The 19,804-nt window shown below is 40.2% G+C and overlaps 1 protein-coding gene and 1 long non-coding RNA gene across 3 annotated transcripts; one reads left to right on the top strand and one right to left on the bottom strand.

Moving 5' to 3' along the window:
• Nucleotides 1-4,679: 4,679 nt before the first annotated feature.
• On the bottom strand, nucleotides 4,680-6,056 carry LOC138184092 (uncharacterized). Its single transcript, XR_011174248.1, has 3 exons — nucleotides 5,766-6,056; nucleotides 4,903-4,997; nucleotides 4,680-4,818 (listed from the first exon to the last, which is right to left on the bottom strand). It is a non-coding gene; the product is annotated as an uncharacterized LOC138184092 (long non-coding RNA).
• A 778-nt stretch (nucleotides 6,057-6,834) lies between these two features.
• Doa (CDC like kinase darkener of apricot) lies at nucleotides 6,835-19,532 on the top strand. 2 transcript variants are annotated; one of them, XM_069121749.1, is made up of 9 exons: nucleotides 6,835-9,875; nucleotides 13,823-13,901; nucleotides 15,512-15,578; nucleotides 16,977-17,090; nucleotides 17,750-17,840; nucleotides 17,897-18,076; nucleotides 18,520-18,649; nucleotides 18,724-18,974; nucleotides 19,136-19,532. In XM_069121749.1, exons 1-9 carry the CDS (start codon nucleotides 8,790-8,792, stop codon nucleotides 19,346-19,348), a joined length of 2,211 nt encoding a protein of 736 aa, XP_068977850.1. In that variant the 5' UTR covers nucleotides 6,835-8,789; the 3' UTR covers nucleotides 19,349-19,532. The 2 variants fall into 2 exon arrangements, with proteins under 2 accessions (XP_068977850.1, XP_068977851.1); XM_069121750.1 differs by having other exon boundaries at nucleotides 6,868-9,875; nucleotides 17,906-18,076.
• The last annotated feature ends 272 nt before the right edge of the window (nucleotides 19,533-19,804 follow it).

The raw sequence follows: 19,804 nt of genomic DNA, 5'->3' as shown, positions 1-19,804 counted from the left end.
AAAATTCTACAAGGCATATACAGACTTTTATTTACAGATATGCGTCACACGAGGTTTCTGTTCGTGAATGGTTAACAAAATTCTACACGTGGTCACACACGTACACAATGCAATACACGATATAATGAATATAGATATATGAACATAGGATGTTTACACATGGTGTATACCTACACACGCCTTGATTTTTGCGGTTAGTCCATTATTTTCTCGCGAATTTTTCACATTGCATTCGCTGGAATGTAGATCTGGCGAATCATCCCTCACGTATACAACTCGCTCCTCCTGCGTGTCTCCACTATCGGTATCTATGAAAAGCAAGGATATCCGTGTTGTCTCTTGCGCGTCTCGTTCGACAGACCTCTGGACGATATAAATACGTGGACATGAGCAAAAGAAAAGGATCGATCAAAGAGCAAAGAAGAACGGAATGAAGCGAGAAGAAAAAGTCAAATTCTACATCTATCTTAGGAGGTAGAAGGAGCATAGCGATGGATTTTTGCGGTATTTGAAGACCGTTGATTATCCCATCAAGGAGCGAGCAATGATTTATCATAAATCTGTTGAAATTTCATAAAATTGTAAAATCCAAGTAGAAGAAATGGCGATGGAAAAGATGTTTTTTTACAGACAGAATATGATAGTGTAAATTGAGTGAGAAAAGTTAAAACAATGCGCGAACGTAACCCGAGAGAAAATAGAAAAAGGAGGAAACGATTTAGAGGAAGAAAAAGACTGAAAAGAAGATAGAGGAAGATCGGTACGCGATGCACACATGGGGAATCAGCCTCTGGAGAAGGCCGCGATGCAACTAGCGCGGCGACGCGTGTACCCGGAGCAAATGCCGATGATTCTTCTTTCTTAGCCAGCGTCGGCTATTTTCGACCGGCGACTATTTTCGAGGGGGACTCGTCACGCGGTTTCGCCGCGGTTTTAGTGCGAGTTTGCGCCAGATGGCCAGCGCAACACCGTCGTCCTCCGCATCGTCGTCGGGAAACGCGCCGGCAGGAAAGCCGGTTCGCCGGAAGCTGAGGCACCCGCGTAAGACAAAACCATTCTTGCTCCTCCTTCGTGTCGGTTCCAAGAAAATTCCACCACGAATCACTCTGTGGCGGTCGAAGCCGATCGTCCAAACAAGAGGAAAGAAGCCAAGACCCCGGTAATGATCCGGACGTCGATCATCCAGATCTGAATGAAGAGAAATATTTCGTTCATACAAGTGGTACATAAAGTGTGCATTATCAGAGACTGTAGAAAACCAACAGATCTAGAATTTAGAAGAAACAGAGAGATAGAATCTAGAGGTACATATTTACACATCGTCGATTAAGGTAACTCGAGAGATCTCAGCGAGCTGACCCAGAATCGATCACAACCTGGATTTAGAAATACGCGTTGTTCTTGGCAAGATGCGACTGTGAGAGCGACCCGAAAGCCTTGTAATCCTACGATACGAAAATTGTACGATTTGCTACGGGAACAGAAAGGAACGGAACAGACAGTATTGTTCACCCTGGATCATTCTGGAGGCTGGTGCGTGCGTGGCGGCGGCGGTGGCTTGGCTGACGGTGGACCACCCTCGGCTTCGTCCTCGTCGTCGTCGACGATGGCTAGCCAAGAGGTGAACATGTTGATGCCTGGGAACCAGGTGTCGTGGTGGCCCAGGCAGGGATGGGAGCCTTGGGTGCAACGGGGAAATAACGTGGAACCCACCAGGGAACTGGACACCAAGCTCGACGTGACACCAGAGTCGAACGACACATCGATTTCAGAGGTAGCCAACGAAAGAATAGACATTTTTCGAATCTTCATTGGTTTTTTTTTTTTTTTGAATTTTAGTGAATTTTTCGAATTACCGACGGTCGATAATGATGCAGAGATGTTTAATAGGGTTGTATCTAAGATTTTCGCTAGTCGAATCATTTTGACCATGGTGAGATATTTGTTGGATATATTTTCTATCGGTCCTATGCATGTGAATTTGTTTTCTCACTTACGTAAAATGATGTGTAAAGCAAAATCATTCAGACGGATATCTCGGTAGGTACATACACTGTCCAACTATGGAGAAACTATGAGCTTTTTTCTACCTTTCAATAGAATATCGACATTTTGTGTCTTAATGCAGTATAAAAGCGCAATAAAGTATAATATTCTGTTAAGAAAGTAATATACGTTGTCTCTACCATAGATTGATTCTTTAACCTGTTAGAAGGCCAGGTGCAAACGGACCCCCAGTAGAATCTCGTTCTTTAAATCTTATGGAAACAAAAATACACATTAGAATTTTATCTTTTAACTAGAATAAGATATCTAATTTCAATCGAATATTGAAATAAATGGCAGGATTCGAATAGACCCTATATCTGTTTGATGGGGGTTGACAAAACACTTTCTTCCTCCATAGTTGCGCAGCATAACTGTTACACCAACACAAAGACATAGGATCTTATTTTACGTCTGTGAAAGGGAAGGGTGGAACGTCGTTGACAAATATCAGGGATAAAACTTACCTAAGCCAGAACTTAGCCTAACACGCGATTCGCCTACGCGTGTACTTGTTTCGGTTGGCCCTCTGCCATAGCGCGACAGCAGCAACGGTGACATGGAACGGGCCAATGAAACAGCCAGAGAGCAAGCGAGTAAAGCGCTAGTTAACCAGCCACTCGCGTTAACATTTAAACGAGCCGGCTGACGACTAGCCCGCCGCGAGCTTTCTAGCTCGCCTCTGCTCTTACGAGGCGATCGTGGCGCACGCGTTTCACGCTTCTTGGTTATATTTGGCAGGCTCGTACGCACGACCACGATAAACACGCGTGCGAACGTCGAGCGGAGAAATACAGTTGGAGATCGCAGTGGTATGGTCGGTTCATCTTCTTTCTTCGCGGCCTTTGTTCTTTCCACTTCCTAGTTGCTTTAGGGATTTGATCCCAAATTCATTGGATAACTCTTTTTCGTTCACAAGTGATCGTTATATGATAATTTTGGTTACAGGTTTGCTTAATTTCAGGGTATTTGTAATTGTAATTTACATCGTATGCCTGTCACAAAGGTTACTAATAGTATTTAAGATATAAATTACCAATTTTTAGATTGGAATTCTGTTTAGAGTACATGTATAGAAAGAGGTTTTATGTCGCAATAATTCGTTCACTTCGGAGCTTGACTTGTATCCATTTGTTGTTCAAATTTATTTTCTCTCATTGGCACGATTAATAACTATGCACTGTTTGTATCGTTTAAGAAGCATAGGTCGCAAGCTGTGCGTCAGTAGTCGTGTCGGACAAATAATATAGAATCGTAAACAGTGCGTCTTACGATTATACAAGTTTTATGGAACGCATAGAGTGTGTCATCGTTCGTGTCGAACAAGTATATAGGTCGCACGTTGTACGTCAGTGGCTGTATCAGACAAGTAGTATAGGGCCATAAACATTATGTCCTGTGATCACTAAGTTTCATAGGACGCATACAGTGCGTCATCGTTTGTATCGAATAAGTAGTATAGGTCGCTGTGCATCAGTGGCTCTGTCAGACAAGTAGTATAGGGACATGAACGTCACGTTAATTCGATATACAACTCCACAGGACACAAAGGACGCATAATCGATTGTGTCGAACAAATAGTACAAAATAACTGTACGCTATACTTATTCAATATCAATTTTTAATCACGCGAAATCAAATATATTTCTCAATGGAAAAACAAGTTCCTTATCAACCCTGTTATCAAGCAGATAAACATCGAAGCTTGAGATTCGGCCATGGAAGCTCAAAGAGAAGGAGAAATCTTGTCAAAAAAATATTCTCATTCTCAGAATGTACGTTACAGAATCGTTTCTAAGCCTCTTCTTCGTTGTAACACAGTTGTGTCTATGGATGTGGAATTTGTTCAAAATATTTCACTGACTAAATATATATTTGCTAGCAGTGATTCTGTGGCGGATAGATGTTTTTAAAATTGGATGTGAAAATTTATTAAACAACAGTCACTGTACGAGACAGAGACATATTGTTCGTGTATTGAATGCTGTCATAAACGTTGCGCTTCTTTGTCGTTAAACCAACGTTTACGCGATATTTTCGCGCTAATTCCACCACGTTGGCTCTAAATCATCGTTTTTTTATTTTCCTCTCTCCCGGAAACGGCCGATGATGCACGCAGGCAGAAACGGTTTCCGTTGATGCCAGGAAAGTTCCGCGTGAAACGCGAACTCGTGGGCGAGAATCGAGCGTGAACTGCGCCGTTATTTTCTAACGCGACGCGTATTTATACCACTATTTTGTAGGAACCCCGCGACATCGATATCATCGAATCGGCGACCTTGAAGACAAAAGGCCCAGACTTTATTAATAGTTCGCGAACTCTTCCACTGACCAACGTACTTCGCTGGTCCGATGTTTAGAATTTAGAATTCGGCGATTTTTTGACGAATAGTGTACTTCGACTATGAAAGAAGCTTTTGATTAACGCGCAATTCACATTTTAACAAGAATTTGAAAAATGTTATGTTTGTTTCTTGATTTATCGACGCAGGAGGCTTTTGATTAATAATCGATAACAATGAATTGGTGTATATTAAAATACAGAGAGTGCACAATTATATATCAAAAATCGGAAGTAGTAGTAGTATCTATTAATAATCAGTTGATCAAATACTTTCCATAAAGTTGTTCTTTGATATCGTATGACGATTTTTGAGATACAGTATACCCGATTTTTGTTTGCTTATGGAAGAAGTATCTGGCCGATGAGCAATTGGTGAACTGTTTCATATGACGGTGTCCGGCATCTGGTCATTATATTACGAGAATCATCTATGATCAGAAAGATATTTTCAATGATATACAAGTTACGATTAGTAGTATTAGGAATAATATACGACGTGTGGATGTATTCACCAGATTTAGATATCACTGCTTGAATATGCCAATATTTTTTCTGTCAGATTAGAACAACCTTCCCTGTCTGACTCATAATTTGTGAATCAAACAACCTGAAGATAAAGTACTTTTCAAGCAAAAAAAAAGACAGACCCACAAGGTTCGATAAAATGCAAATGTGAATTTTTTTTATCGCGTGTTAGCCCTTAAGAAGCAATTTTATCGTGATATTCTATCAGCAAAGACACGTTCATTCATCTTCTACAAATCACTGTGTTCTATTTTTAATATTTATTCATTTATCGTAAACAAAATTACAAGACCAGAAATAAATAAATTCATTGCTAGACGAGTAAATTATTATTGTTGTAGAAGCACAAGTATTTTATACGCTATATATCAACTTGTTTTCGTTAGGAGATATAGAAGAAATTGTGTCAATGTTGTTTGACATACCGATAAGTATATTATACTATCGATAGTCCATTGGGTTTTCACGACCATCAATTGCTTTCCGTCGTTCGAACTTCTCAATAGATGATATTCTTCAAGGTGATGGTAAAATTTGTATTGCTTATCTATTTTGCCAATTATCACGTTGATAGTTTTACGATTCTCTGAATACTCGCATTGTTCATTAGTGGTTCGAGTTTCTTAACGAGTATGTTTACCCCCAAGTAGAAACATATCCACACGATGTTTTGACAACGTGGGAGGCCAATGACACGTTTTATAGCATCATTGAAATTTAGCTTATGCCTGCGTGCAACGATCTCGCAGAAACTGATGGACCGTGTTCTAATTAACCAAAATTAACTTGGAAGTTCTACGAATACCAATGAACGTAACGATAATAATAAACATCGATAGTCAAGCCATACCATGCAGCATCGATAGTTCGCTTCTTGGGCTCCAACATCAAAATCTTCTCGATGGTGTAACGATCTCGCAAAAATCGATTGGCAGCGTTCTAACGAACCAAAAGCCAAACTAGAAATTCTACGACTACTAATGAACACCGATAATGAACACCAATAGTCAAGCCGTCGTACTATACAGCATCGATTCTCGTCACCTCTTGCACTCCAACGTCAGAATCTTTTCGATGGTGCAACGATCTCGCAAAAACCGATGGAGCGCGCTCTAATTACGCGCAATACGTATATCCGTCACCGGCGTAGATCGGAATTTAATGCCACGAAAGCTCCGTTGCTCCCGTTCGAACCGCGCTCCTCCTCCGATTTCGTAATTTCTATATGTGTCAAGGTGCGCAGCGGAGAGACAGAAAACGAACGAGAGACTAAGAAACATCAGGCACGCGTGTGCGAAAACGCCCCCCTATTCATACAGCACATCGTCGTGTACAGTCCATGGTCATCGAATTAGGATCACTCGAAACTTACGATAGTTTTTACCTTCTTAGTAAAGTAGAGAGGCGCGGCGGAATTTTAATAGGAAATCAAATTAAAGCATTTATATATTAATTTGTCTCCATTTGAGGATTATACGTTTTTGTGTATGCTTCGTTATATAGGATCTTTATATTATCTTTACTGTCTTGATAAACATTTTTCTTGCCCAAATTGTGGGCAATCTTTGTTCCCGAATCTGATAACGTAACAGTAAAAAATAAGTACAGAGGATTTAATTAGGCTTAGAGATATCTTTAATGGCATTTTTAATGGCAAAATGGAATAATAAGTGAAATGGATTAAATAATTGATTGTGTATGTATTTAATAATAATTTTTACAATTCGGGGCAATTTGCTCTTTATCTGACATAATACGAGTATATATGACATACACTTGCGCACTGAAAAGTCACAAATCTTCGATATCTGATGTAGATCGTCAACTTCAAACGATATAAATGTACTTTCTAGTGAACCTATTAATCCATTAATCGGTTCTCTTGTCATACACAAATTGCCACATTAGATGGTGTTTCTTTACGTCCTCTAGTGATCATTTAATATTTCTCGGTCTGAAGCAAACACGTAATAATTAGCCTGAGACTTTTGAGCGAGAGTTGCCGCGATTATTCTCCAAATCAAGTTTCTACGCGTGGTCCTAATTCGACAGTCCAGGAACTGTAATAACCGATAAAACACTTGAAAGTGAAAATCCATGCACTCGAAACAACCTACGTACAATACAATTTCGATTCCTACGACATATTCAGTTGGCGAGAAGACGACCGTACCGCGCCATAATAACCAGAACTTTAAACGCCATCAGTGACAATGATGCACCGTAAGCTTCTTCCGACCTCGTCGTGCACCAGGAAGCGGTGACGTTGCCAAGACCCGATCCTGAGGAGCGTGCCGAACTTCGCCATTCCGAATAAGCGAGGGACAAATTTACGTAATACTCTACCACTCTCTCCTCTTCGTCTCTTCCTTCCTACTGGTTCCTTTCTGTTCCTCATCGCAGCACGGATTATTCGTTTTCGTACACGACAGAGAGAGAGAGAGAGAGAAATAGATATCGGTAGAAGAGAGGAACGAGGTACGAAGAGTTTGGAGGAAGAGAGGCAGAGATAGATGTAGAATGGTCGGAGAGTGTAGCTCACCACCGCTGCCCGGTATTTTTAGTGCGACGAGAGTATTTGGCGGGGCGCACCGAATCCTCCTCCTCGTCTTCGTGAACGGTCGACGTCGGCCGTCGTCTCCGTGACCGCCGTTGTGGTCGTGCTTCTCTTTAGTGCCTTCGTCGGCGTCCCTGTTGCACGATGCTCGCACCTACGGCCGAGTGATGAACCTGCGGCCAGGTCCGCGTCGAAATTCTCCGGCAATCGTCGCTGGATCGCTTTTCTAATCTTCCGAGTAATCTGTATAATCCTTCAATCTCTCGATCGTCTTCTGTATATTGGCGCGCGTGTGTGTATGTGTGATTTTGCAGTTGAATCTGTGAGTCGACTGTTGTTTCTCGCAGCCGTTGTGCGATACAGGGTGAAGATACGTCGCTTGTGTCACGCTGAGGACACTCCGCAAGCTCTAACGGCACGACCTTGAAGCCTGTTGTAACCGCGGTCCGAAGAGCTGTCTCGCGTTGGATATTCGAGGAAACGCACGCGAGGGAAACTGACGCGTATCGAATCGCGCGATTCAAAGTGCGAAAACAAACAGAATTATCGAAGGAAGCTGCCGTGTGGAATGTAGTCGGGGAAGTTGAATTCCATTGGATTGTTGCACGAAGAGTTTCTTAGATCAACTTTTCTAAGAATCGCTATCGAAATCAAAGACTCGGTCGTCAATCAAACATTGGATCGTTGGCTGGAGATTCTCCACGTGGCTTTAGTCGAAATCGAAACTTTGGAATTAACAATCGATTAATCAGATCGTTAAATGAACATCTTTTTGTTGATTTGAATCGAAATCGAACACTTGCAAGCACTAAATCGTTGAACGAACAGTTTGCTATTTGTTTCTATTGAAATCGAAGATTTGGAAGCAGTGGCCAAGCACCGGATCATTGAATCGAGAGTTTCCTATTTGGTTTCTATCGAAATCTATCGATTAGATTGTTGGACGAAGATCTTCCACTTGATTTTCATCGAAATCCAAGTTTTGGAAGTATCAACTAGTTACTTAGGCGAGAAATTTTGTATTTGCTTCTGACAGGTATCGTTAAACCATCGATCAAATTGTTGGAAGATTTTCTACCTTATTTTCTTTAGGTTTACTAAGATTTCTCATGAAGATAAAAGGTTTGAAAGAATCAACCAATCGAGCGGATAATTGGACGAAGATTTTCAACTTACTTTTGACAGAAATCGAAACCTTGCAACTGTAGATCGATTAATCGGCCTATAGAGAATTTTCTACTTGATTTCCATCGAAATCGAAGGTTTATAAGGATTAATCAGAACAGATAGCCGCGTGGGCGTGGAAACTGTGTCTCGATGTTCATCTTCGCGCCACGCGACAACATGTCGACGTCTCGTCAAGGTTCGACGGGTCGGCGAAGTCGATACGCGCGCTCTTCGACCACGACGAGCGTCACTCAGCTCCTCAGCGACTCGTGTTCGAATCTCCTACAACGATTAACCACCAGAGTACGAGGAATGTCTACGGTGAACGACAACGTGGGCAACAAACCATCTGTTACAAGACCATCGCCGATCGTCAGTCAATTGAACAGCGCAAGAGCACGTTTAGAGGACAAATACTGTACAATCCTTGACAAATATTCGAGAAAGAAGCATCACGATCATACGGATCGACCGTCCATCGAGTACAGACGCACTCGCGAACGAGATCGAGATCACGCTTATTATCGTCGCGAAGACAGCCCGTTTGTCCGCGACGAGAAGACCCTGGAACCTTCGATGACCCGAACCGTGATCAAGAGCCAAACCAGCGTGGTGCTCTCGGAAAAAGCGTATCCCTTCGTGAGGTCTCCCACCGCGAAAGAGTTTAAACGCGAGAAAACACCAGGCTATCATCGTGTAGACAAACACGCTTTACAAAATTCAGACGCATATCGTAGATACGGAAGACACAAATCTGGCCATGCGGAGACGCGTACGAGAAAAGTGAGGCCGTATAGAAACGGTAAAAGCGAGCAACTGGAATCTTCGTCTGCTGCTCTTCGTATAGTTCGACCGATGAAAGTGGAGCCTTTGGTGTCGAAAGAGAAGAAGGACGATGATCCTGACAAGACACCAACGAGTAGCGTAGTTAGAGAAAACGTCAACGATATCAGCGTCCTTCCGATCATCGATTCCGAGGAAAGTGATCCAGCGATCTCCGAGAGAGTAGCGAAGAGAAAGGAGATACAGAGTTTGATCGAGAAGTACGCTGCCATGGAAGAGACTTACAGTCAATTGGCTGCAGGAGGTCAAGTGAAGATGAGGCCTAGCACCACAGATATAATCGCCAGCAAGTATAGGAAGAGTACTCGTCAAAGCGAGCGAAAAGACGCGTCGAAGAGCGCAATGGCCGCGAGTGTCGTTAACAACAACGCGGACACGGTCCAGCACGCGATTGTAAGTTGTCGAACCGCGGGTTTCTATGGGTTTCTCTGACGGCTGTCGATCGTGGATGAACGTTGTTCTGATCAGTCCCCGTTGCTGCTGCTGTGTTGTTGCGTGCCACCTCCTCCTGCCGCACACATTCCTCTCTCACAGCTGTTTATGCGTCTCCGCTCGAGTTAACAAGTCCAACCCTTGGCTGGCGATTCCAGAGCCGCGATGATCTACTAATCGATACTTGTGTTTGTACGGCGTCCATCCGAGAGATAGTTATTGGGTCGTTTTATAAGTCTTGACGCTTCTCCTCTCATCGATCTTCAACGAACGTAACGAACGTTATTCTTTACGTAAGAAGCATACGGTTTTTTCATTGTTTGCTTCATTCATCGGTGTTTGGTATTTAACAGGCGTACATTTGAACTTGCATCTTTGATCGAAGATGGAACGGCGAAAGAACGGCAACTGAGAGCTTAAATCAAGAGAATTTAGTTTAGTTTAGGAAATTTTAAGAAGATTGATAGAACAACGAAAGTGTGGCAACCGAAAGCTCGAATTGAGAGCATGCGACGCGTCTGTTTTCTGAATGGACACTTGGTACTTAATAGGCGTGAATTTGATGAAGATTGATAAAATAGTGAAAGAATAGCAACCGAGAATCCAATTAAGACTGTATGCTTTCTGAGTTATTAAAAAAAGAAAAAGAAGAAGCGAAAGTGGAAATTAAAGATTTTAATTTGATCGTTCTAAAAACTCCAGATGTAAAGACACGCTAACGATGGTTTTTCCAAAGTTCCAAGCAGGAAATTCTAAAATTTCTTTGCTCGGATCCTGAATCAGGATACGTTCGATGAATTAAGAATAGAAACGTTCGTATTTGGACAAAAAAGGTGACAGGAAACGAGGTAGTAGAACACGTTGACGATTGAGCTCATAGTGCTTTTCTGCAATTTCACGTCAAAGTTTAGCAAAAAAGCGACGAGATTTATAAAACGACCTAATACAATGATACGAATGTTGGTTCATCATCCAAGAATCGTATTCCTGAATTTTTCTCACGTTTTCGAGCTATCTTATCGAGACTCGTGAGTTACTAGACTGTCGTTATTAGGAATAGAGAATTAGGTTTGGTATTTGATAGTCATGTGGTGCTTCGGAAGGTAATTGAGAATCTAAAAATTCGTACAATTGGTAAAACAGACGTAACGAGATTATAAAGATCGATCGAGTAGTTTGATCGGTTGAGATTTTAAGAGACTCGTGCCATGATCGGTATCATAAATTGTTAGTATTGTTTTACTGCCTATAGGCATTCAGACATTTTATATGCAGCTACAGGTCTGCAAGCAAAATCTGTAAGCTGTATATACTTTTAGTTATTTAAAGCAACATTTTGAAGCCTCTTGGGTTGGGATTTTGTTCACCTCTGTCGTCTCACGTCGTCTTTGTAGGAGAAAGAATTTTTCTTTTTTTACCTCGTTCTTGAAACAGAAGACGACACATCAGGGTGGGGAGAGTCAACTTTATTCGACAGTAAGGCTCGAACAATACTGATTTAGTGCGTTTCGTTTATTTTCTACTGATTCCAATCTAAATATCCTTGTCGACAATTCGCAACAATAAAAATAGATTATTAGAGTTTACAATTAATTTAATTGAAAATATGTACAGTATATTTAGAGTCTGGATTTCCAGTCTGTGGATTCCAAGCACCAGTGCTCGGCATAGTTATTTTTATAGAAAATTTCTTCGCAAAGTTTTCTAACGCTTATCTATTCCAATATAGCTGCATACATTACACTATCAAAGTTAGTTTTAATACTGACTTTTGATAAATGAAAGCAAATATGACTTAATTATGTTATCCATGTAACTATCACGTTAGATTAGAGATTATATTCTTCTAGATCTTTATTCTTATAGATCTATTCTTAACTATTAACTAATCTATTTTATTTGGCTGTTATAAAAGAGGATCGCCACTTAATGAGGATTGGGAAACGCTTCTAGAGCATTCTAACTCTTTGAAATATCTCAAATCATCGTAATACTCGGCTAATGTCTTTCGAAGCATCACTGAATATTCGTACCAGGATGATAAATCCGTTTTAACAAGGAAAGTTAACTATATGTTATAGTTACGTAAGTGAATTTTTTTTCCTCTGGCCGACTGACTTACTGCGATGCCGCGTCGGCGCGTTGAAAAATTCTCGATCTCACGCTCGATGTTCGACTAATCCGAAATAATTGCGCGTTGGCACCGTGTCAACGATCCATCGAAGCTGCAGTGTATTCAGCAAGTTGTTATCGAGATTAGCAAACTGTAATTTGTAACATCTCTTCAAACCATTAATGTGATAAATTTTCTCTAAAACATTTTTCTATACGTACGCGTTCTTAATTAATTCAATAATTAAACCTTTACACATATATTATGTATTTTCAAAATGTGTTTTCGCGATGAAAAACATTTCTATTTAATCGATAAGGATCGATAGAGTACCACAGTTTTGTCCCCTCGTTCTTCAAAAATAAAAAAGAAAAAAAAAAGAATCGTTTCAGTTCATGTATAGTAGTTCATCGAGTCAGTTTGAATTCGCGCGTCGATAAGGTAGACTCGAAGTGTCGATCGATCGATCCGCACTGGCGCGCCGTACGAACGCGTCACGACGGTCGATCGAAACGACGGATCGAGCGTCGTGGCGCGTTCATTTGGCGCATTCACGTAAGTACACCGAGTTTCTACAGATTATTGAAGATTAACATAAATATTGAGAAAAAATATATAGTAGAGAAAAGACGACCTCCCCGAGCATGTTAGAGAAAAGAATAATACGTGACGAGCGCACTCGAGAGAAGCTGTCCGATATTTTTTCATTCATCGATCTTTTTCCCTGTAAATGAATTCAATCTCTAATTCAATGCATATAAACGAGAAAGTAATATTTTATTTCAATATTTACACGTCTATTTAGATATCCATTTTTGTATATTCCATACGCTAAAGTAAGACAGCTCCTTCGATGCAATGTACAAAGTAACTAACTTTAACACAAGTATAAGAGTTTAGGAAAAAAAACGAGATCTAAGCAAAAAAAGCAATAGAAAAGATATTTCTATATCTTTAGAGAAAAAAAGTAAAAGGTAACAAATGAGACATAATGATCGTAATATAATAATCATATTCGTAAATTTTAAAAGAGTAATAATAGTAAGAAATGACAAAATATGTTCGCTTTGTGCCGATGGTAAAATTCGTAACCGCAACTTTCTGACTTGGCAAACCATTTTGCCCTCTCCCCTTTCTCTCTGATTGTTGGGTTACCATCTCCGTTGTAATGGAATGGAATGGAATGGAAACGGATATGGCACACGGATTGGTCACTATGGTCTCGACTGGGCGCTCGGATCGGGTGGTTCGATGATGACCGATGACGATGATGTATCCCCCTACTTCCTCCCCACCGACACACTCGTACGTTCGTCCGTGCTTACACACGTCCTCTACCGCGTGTTACACGGGTCTCCGCCCTCGTGGTGGTGGTGGTGGATGACGGTGTGTGGTGGCGATCGGTTGATGCGACGGCTCTTGGATGTGGACACTCCAACGTCTCTTCTTCTCGGCCACAATGGGATCTCACGCTCTACCCTGCAACGTCAACGATGACCGACAACTTTGCCGACTTACGTGTGGCGGCCATTGACCACACGCAACCTATCAACGTGCGAACCACAACGACTACGTCTTCTCTGGTCCAATCAACTGGTGAATCGTCGATCAACGTTACGACCGCTGGGGAAATTGGTTCTCTGTCGGGGCTCTTCGTCATGAAACCGAACACACTGGGACTGATCGTCGGACCGACCAATGTGATCCGGACCAACCAAACGGTGCACTCCACACCACTGATTGGGTCCTCTGTTGGCACGCGCCGCTGATACCGATTCCACCGGCCCATATGTAGAGCCCACGACCGCCCTCCGTCGAGGACGACGAAGACGGCCACCTTGTTTACCAATCCGGCGACATCCTGGCAAATAGATGTTCGTGAATACGTGAATACACTCATTGTAGTAGATTTAAGCAAGCCTCAGATCGATTGGTCGATCGATCGATCGGATCGGTTACCCACGGTATCTGCCCATGGTCTCTCTTTGCCTCTTCTCGCCTCTGCTTCCCCTTTCTTCTTCTCTTGTTCTCAAACTTCTGTGTTGTAGAATATTTCCAACTTGCCTCTGTGTATTTCGTTGTGTATGCTTGTTTCAGGTTGATCCATTTCGGAAATTGTTCCTCGACGTTGTTCTATTTGTTTTAGTTTGACAAATCCTTGATTCTTCTTCGTGATTGCTTTGTCTGATAATCGAGAGAAGACCGGATATTTCCTTACAAATTCTCTGTCTGTCTTAATCGAAAAGGGTTGATTCTCCTTTTATATCGATTTCTGTCCCTTTTAATCATCTTTTTCAATTAATGTTTGTTAATGGGTTTATGGTATAAGGGGTTCCGCAAATGACTTTAGATGGTTGGAAGGTTTGGCAACACGTGTTCGTCGTAGCGATTTTCTTCCTGTTACAAATATTCGTTTTCCTCCACCCTGCACATCGTATTCGACGAGTATATCCAATATATCAACACTTGCTACCTCAAACATATCCAAACTACCTCAAACATGTTCAAAACACTTTAAAACGTTACTGTGTGACTAATTTCTCTATAACCACTACTTAAATATCTTTCCCACTATCATGTACTACTACTTCCAAATACTTCTAAATATGCTGGATTTCTCATTAAAGTATACCATTTGTTTCAAGTATACCAGAGAATTTTCAGAATCCACTATCCGCATATATGTCTCTGAAAGTACAAATACAGCAACTTTCTCGGAATGTTATTTGCAATGTAACTTCCTCTTCTTGTATCGAGCTTTCATTCCTGTCATTGAAGATGAAATGTTAGAGCCAGAGAGAGACAGAGAGGCGAAGGAAGGAGGAGAGACAAAGAGAGATCACGCTTGCGCTATCTCGTCGATACGTTTTCTTCGGGATGACGTGTTCCCCTGTCTTTGAACAGGCGCACGAGGACATTGGACATTCGCTCTCATTATTCCGATGGCTTTTCACACAACGTTTCCAATGCATCCAGCCTATTCAAGGCTGGAACAGTGACAGAGAATAGTTGATGTCGGGTTTTACACGTGCATCCGGATGTGATAGTCAATGTTATGTCCTCAGGCTGCCAATTTTTTACGATTAGGGTACCTCGGCCTTTAGGAGAGCAGCAGTTCCGATCGATAAAACATAAAGTTCTAACGATACCGTTTTTTTCACTTAAATCATACATCCGTTCACAACGTATGGCGTACAGAACACACGTCAGCCGAACGTCCAACAGGAAGTGCGTCTCTGTTGCTCTTCTCTTATCTTCGTTAGAATTTTCTTAGAAATTGTTTGATATATATATATATGATGTACGAGAGATCTATCATCGATGAGACAAAGAATATGTTAAATGTTGTTCGAGATAGTCCATCGATGATAAATTTAGGTTTTAGAGTCGAGGGCAGGACCTTTATAGAGCAACACGGACGATCCTTCCATGGACGCGAGGTCTTTGATGTATTCGGACGCTTATCTACCTTTTTACATTGCAGATAAAGTACTGGCCACCCTAGGAGAGGGTACTTTTGGAAAAGTTGTCAAGGTTAAGGACTTGCAAATGTAAGTGGCAGCTAACGTAACTACTACATAGGTAACCTACCTCGGGTCTGCGTTTTTCTATTTTTCTTTAGTCTCCTTTTTATATACAGAATGGCCTGTGAGTTGACTTACTGTTAAGATGTCGAATAAATTCCTCTATGCTATATGTGTTAAAAATTTTGTTTCAGGTTTTGGGAATTTATAATGGAAGTATTTGTGGAGCAACATAAGGGAATAATCAAATTTTGTTTCTGAAGTTCAATGCTGTTGTCTTAAAGTAGAGAATATACATTTTCTATTTTTACGCAAGGGATTTGCTTGTACAACTAGGAATATATCATTTGGTCCGGCAGATCCAGCTAAAGGAGCCTGTCAGTGATTTACTACGAGAAACCACATCATTCGACTGAGTTTTACCATACGTGATAGAGGAAATCCGTAATAATTTCGACAATTTCATATCAATTATAATTTATAAAATTTGCATGCACGCGTTTATCTTGTTACCAAACTTGTTACCGTGCAAGACAATTTATTATCACTGGTAACTTGCAACAAAGCCTGTAAGATTCCAAATTGGCAAGACAGTCTTCAAATGCATGTTCTTGGCTCTTTCCAAATACTTTGCTTAACATATGTATTCAATATTTTCCTTAATACACATCGAACATGGTTCTCTGACTTGTTACAAATCGCTGACAAACTCTTGTTGCTGGAGACAACAACAAACTCTGTGTGTTACTAACTTTATGGGCATATTCACGACATAAACATTAGGCGATACAGCGTTAATTTAAAAAATGGTATTTAATTACTTTTGTTGCTCTCTAGTGAATGCTTCCGTAATGAATCCCCATTATGTGAAACACAATTTTTTTAAAACATTTAAGACACACATAGAAGAATCTATTCTGTTTTGATAGTAAAGTAATTTATAGATTATCCTGTACTTATCCTATCCTACTCTGATTTCCTCCAAGTTGCTCCTGATTTTTCTTTCTGGGATACTCTTTTTGTTGATCCTGACTTTCTGTCCACTCAGAACAACATGCACCAAAGAAAATCGCAAAGGTGCGTGGCGCGACTCGAGTCATAGCAGAGTCAGAAATAGCTGTGCCGCAGTGTCACAAAATGACGCGCAAGTAGTCGCAATAATAGGATGGCCTTGCACTTTGTTCTACGGGCCTCGACGGGCGAACGAATTGTCACGAAATCGCTCGTCGGGATGCCGATCAAGGGAGAATTTCTTTGAACCATTTTTCACATTCTTCTTTCCTTTCTTTCTTCTCTCCTTTGTCGCGTTTTGGACGTGCGCGCTTTTGTGTTTCGTTATGTATATACGATGATGTTACCGACCATGTGGATTATTGGCGGTCCGGTGGACAGTGTCGTCTAATAAAAGTACAATGACGTTTGCAGGGATCACGTGATGGCGCTGAAGATCATCAAGAACGTAGAGAAGTATAGAGAAGCCGCGAAGCTCGAAATAAATGCCTTAGAGAAAATTGCGACCAAGGATCCGGAAGGCCAACAGTTAGTATTTGCGTGGTTTTTCGACCTGGTGGGGACTGGACCGCGGCGAGTAGAAGAGGGTGATTCTTCGTGTAAAAATAAGCTGAAAATTCTGCGGCGAAATTTCCGCCTACAAAGACCCAATTTTTCTCTTTTTTGTCTGAGGAAATTTTGCTTAAGTTTACTTAATTGTAACTTAAGAATATGAAGTATTATTTGGTTTAGGAATTGTTAAAATTTGTACAAATTATATTTAAAACTTTGGTAGCAGAAGGTAATGTAAATATAATGTTTACGTTTTGCACTATGCTATAATATAGTAGAGATGAAGCAGCATACCACAATCTCCTAATGTTATTAATAGCAGCAATGTTCAATAAATAAAACCAAAATATTATAATTAAATTTAATATTCAATGGAATATGGATAAGAAATTAAGAAAAATTTGACTAAATTGCTGAAATCAGCGTGTGAAGTAAATTACGTTTGATCTAATTATGTACAAATAATCTTTCGATATGCGTGAAATAATTTCAAAAGATAAAGCAGAACAATCAGTTTATATTTACGTAAAAGAATCGCCTTCTACTTGCTAGCACCATTCTTCCTGCCTATGTATATTTTTACAAATAGTGAATTTGTTTCTTGTGTTCATCTAACATTTTATTGTTATTTTCAGCTTGTGTGTGAAAATGCTCGATTGGTTCAATTATCACGGACACATGTGCATCGCTTTCGAAATGCTTGGGCTTAGCGTCTTTGATTTCTTGGTATGTATGGCACATTTATTAAATAACGTATCGATTCCATATTCCTAACTGTTTAGTATCTACAGAGGGATAATAGTTACCAGCCTTATCCATTAGAACATGTCAGGCATATTGGGTATCAACTTTGCTACGCCGTCAAATTCTTACACGATAACAAACTTACGCACACCGATCTGAAGCCGGAAAATATATTGTTCGTAGACTCCGATTATGAGACCATATATAGTAGCAAAAAGGTGAGACACGATGAGATTTTTCTATATTATCATGGGACAATTTATTGTGTCACTTGGAATGGTGTAGCTCTATACTTATGAATATTCTATTTATAAAATAGCGCAATTGAATGTCGAAATGGAATTAATAATTGTACTTCATTTATTTTTACTTAACACGTTCTATACATTCGTGTCAGTAAAAGGTATGCATGTATTAAAGTGCATTAAATTGAAAAGCATCCAACTTTCTTTACTTAATTTATTTCAGATCTATTTATATGCTAGAGATATTTGTTTTTAATTCTCACATATTATTAATCGAACTGTAAATAAATTGACAGTAAAGTATTTAATGCTGCATGATTCTAAGTGACGCTTGCATTATATCAATTAACTAAAAAATAAATGTAGGATCAAGTATAGTGTTCTAAAGTGTGTAAAAGAAGTTTCTACTTTTTAAGCGGAGAGACATTAGGCGCGTAAAACGGACAGATATTAGACTCATCGATTTCGGTAGTGCTACATTCGACCATGAACACCATAGTACGATCGTTAGTACAAGACATTATAGAGCGCCCGAAGTAATTTTAGGTGAGTAACCTTCGTAAAATCAGCTGTTCAGATTACGAAATTCTTATTATTGATTCGTTACCCGTTTTGTATAGAATTAGGATGGTCTCAGCCTTGTGACGTATGGTCGATTGGCTGCATCCTCTTCGAATTGTACCTGGGTATTACCTTATTCCAAACACACGACAACCGCGAACACTTAGCGATGATGGAACGTATACTTGGCACGATTCCACATCGTATGGCCCGTAAGACTAAAACTAAATACTTCTATCATGGCAAATTAGAATGGGACGAGAAAAGCTCAGCCGGTAGATATGTACGTGACAACTGCAAACCTTTACACGTAAGTAATTAGTCATTGTTCTAAATATATTATACTAAATTACATAATTATCTAAAAGTGTTTATTTTCCTATAAATAACAAATACTGCGTATGCGGTGAACAGATCTTCTAATTTAAAATTACCTTTAAATGTTAATGTATTTTCATTTTGTATACGCAGCGTTGTATGCTTTCGGACGATGAAGAACATCGACAACTATTCGATCTCGTCCAAAAAATGTTAGAATATGAACCTTCTCAGAGGATAACACTAAAAGACGCGTTGGCACATTCTTTCTTTGATGCGTTACCTGCACATCAAAGATTACCAGATCTTCGGGCAGCAGGCGATTCTCAACAAAGTCATGAACGATCACATTCTCTCTCACGATGAAGCTAGGAAAGGGACCGACTTCCGTACTGGACAGACACTCCACTGTCAACGACGTTATTGTCCCGCGTCGTTATTCTGATACCCTTAAGTCTTATAAGACTGTATATTTCCGGTTATAACAAGATTCGATGACATAAACCGAATAACTAAACGAATTTAAACAAGTAGATAAAAAGAAAAGAAAGGCTCGAAATTTTATTAGAAAATGTAATTAAATTTGTTAGCAACGATCAACGACGTTGATTAAATTACAAAATTGTATCGTTTATCAACAGTGTAAAATAAAAGAAAAAAACCAGTAGTACAATGGTGCTGTGGGACTCGGATTCGATATAATTTATGATAGATTATCGAGAATGAATCACACGAAAAATACACCAAGTTACCATTCTTATCTCCAATTGCGAGATATTAAAATTGGTAGATGACGTAATGTGACTTGACGAGGTAGGTCCC

This window comes from Bombus flavifrons, chromosome 10, assembly GCF_040668555.2.
Source record: "Bombus flavifrons isolate JBK064 chromosome 10, iyBomFlav1_principal, whole genome shotgun sequence".
Taxonomy (NCBI): domain Eukaryota; kingdom Metazoa; phylum Arthropoda; class Insecta; order Hymenoptera; family Apidae; genus Bombus; species Bombus flavifrons.
Note: the sequence above shows the minus strand (reverse complement) of the source record. Positions and strands in the feature narration are given on the sequence as shown.

Excerpts from the sequence above, each read along its gene's own strand:
- Doa (XM_069121749.1), top strand. The coding sequence starts at position 8,790 with ATGTTCATCTTCGCGCCACGCGACAACATGTCGACGTCTCGTCAAGGT. Across the intron at positions 18,650-18,723 it reads AGCGCCCGAAGTAATTTTAG|AATTAGGATGGTCTCAGCCT; the intron begins GTGAGTAACCTT and ends CGTTTTGTATAG. Across the intron at positions 18,975-19,135 it reads ACAACTGCAAACCTTTACAC|CGTTGTATGCTTTCGGACGA; the intron begins GTAAGTAATTAG and ends TTGTATACGCAG.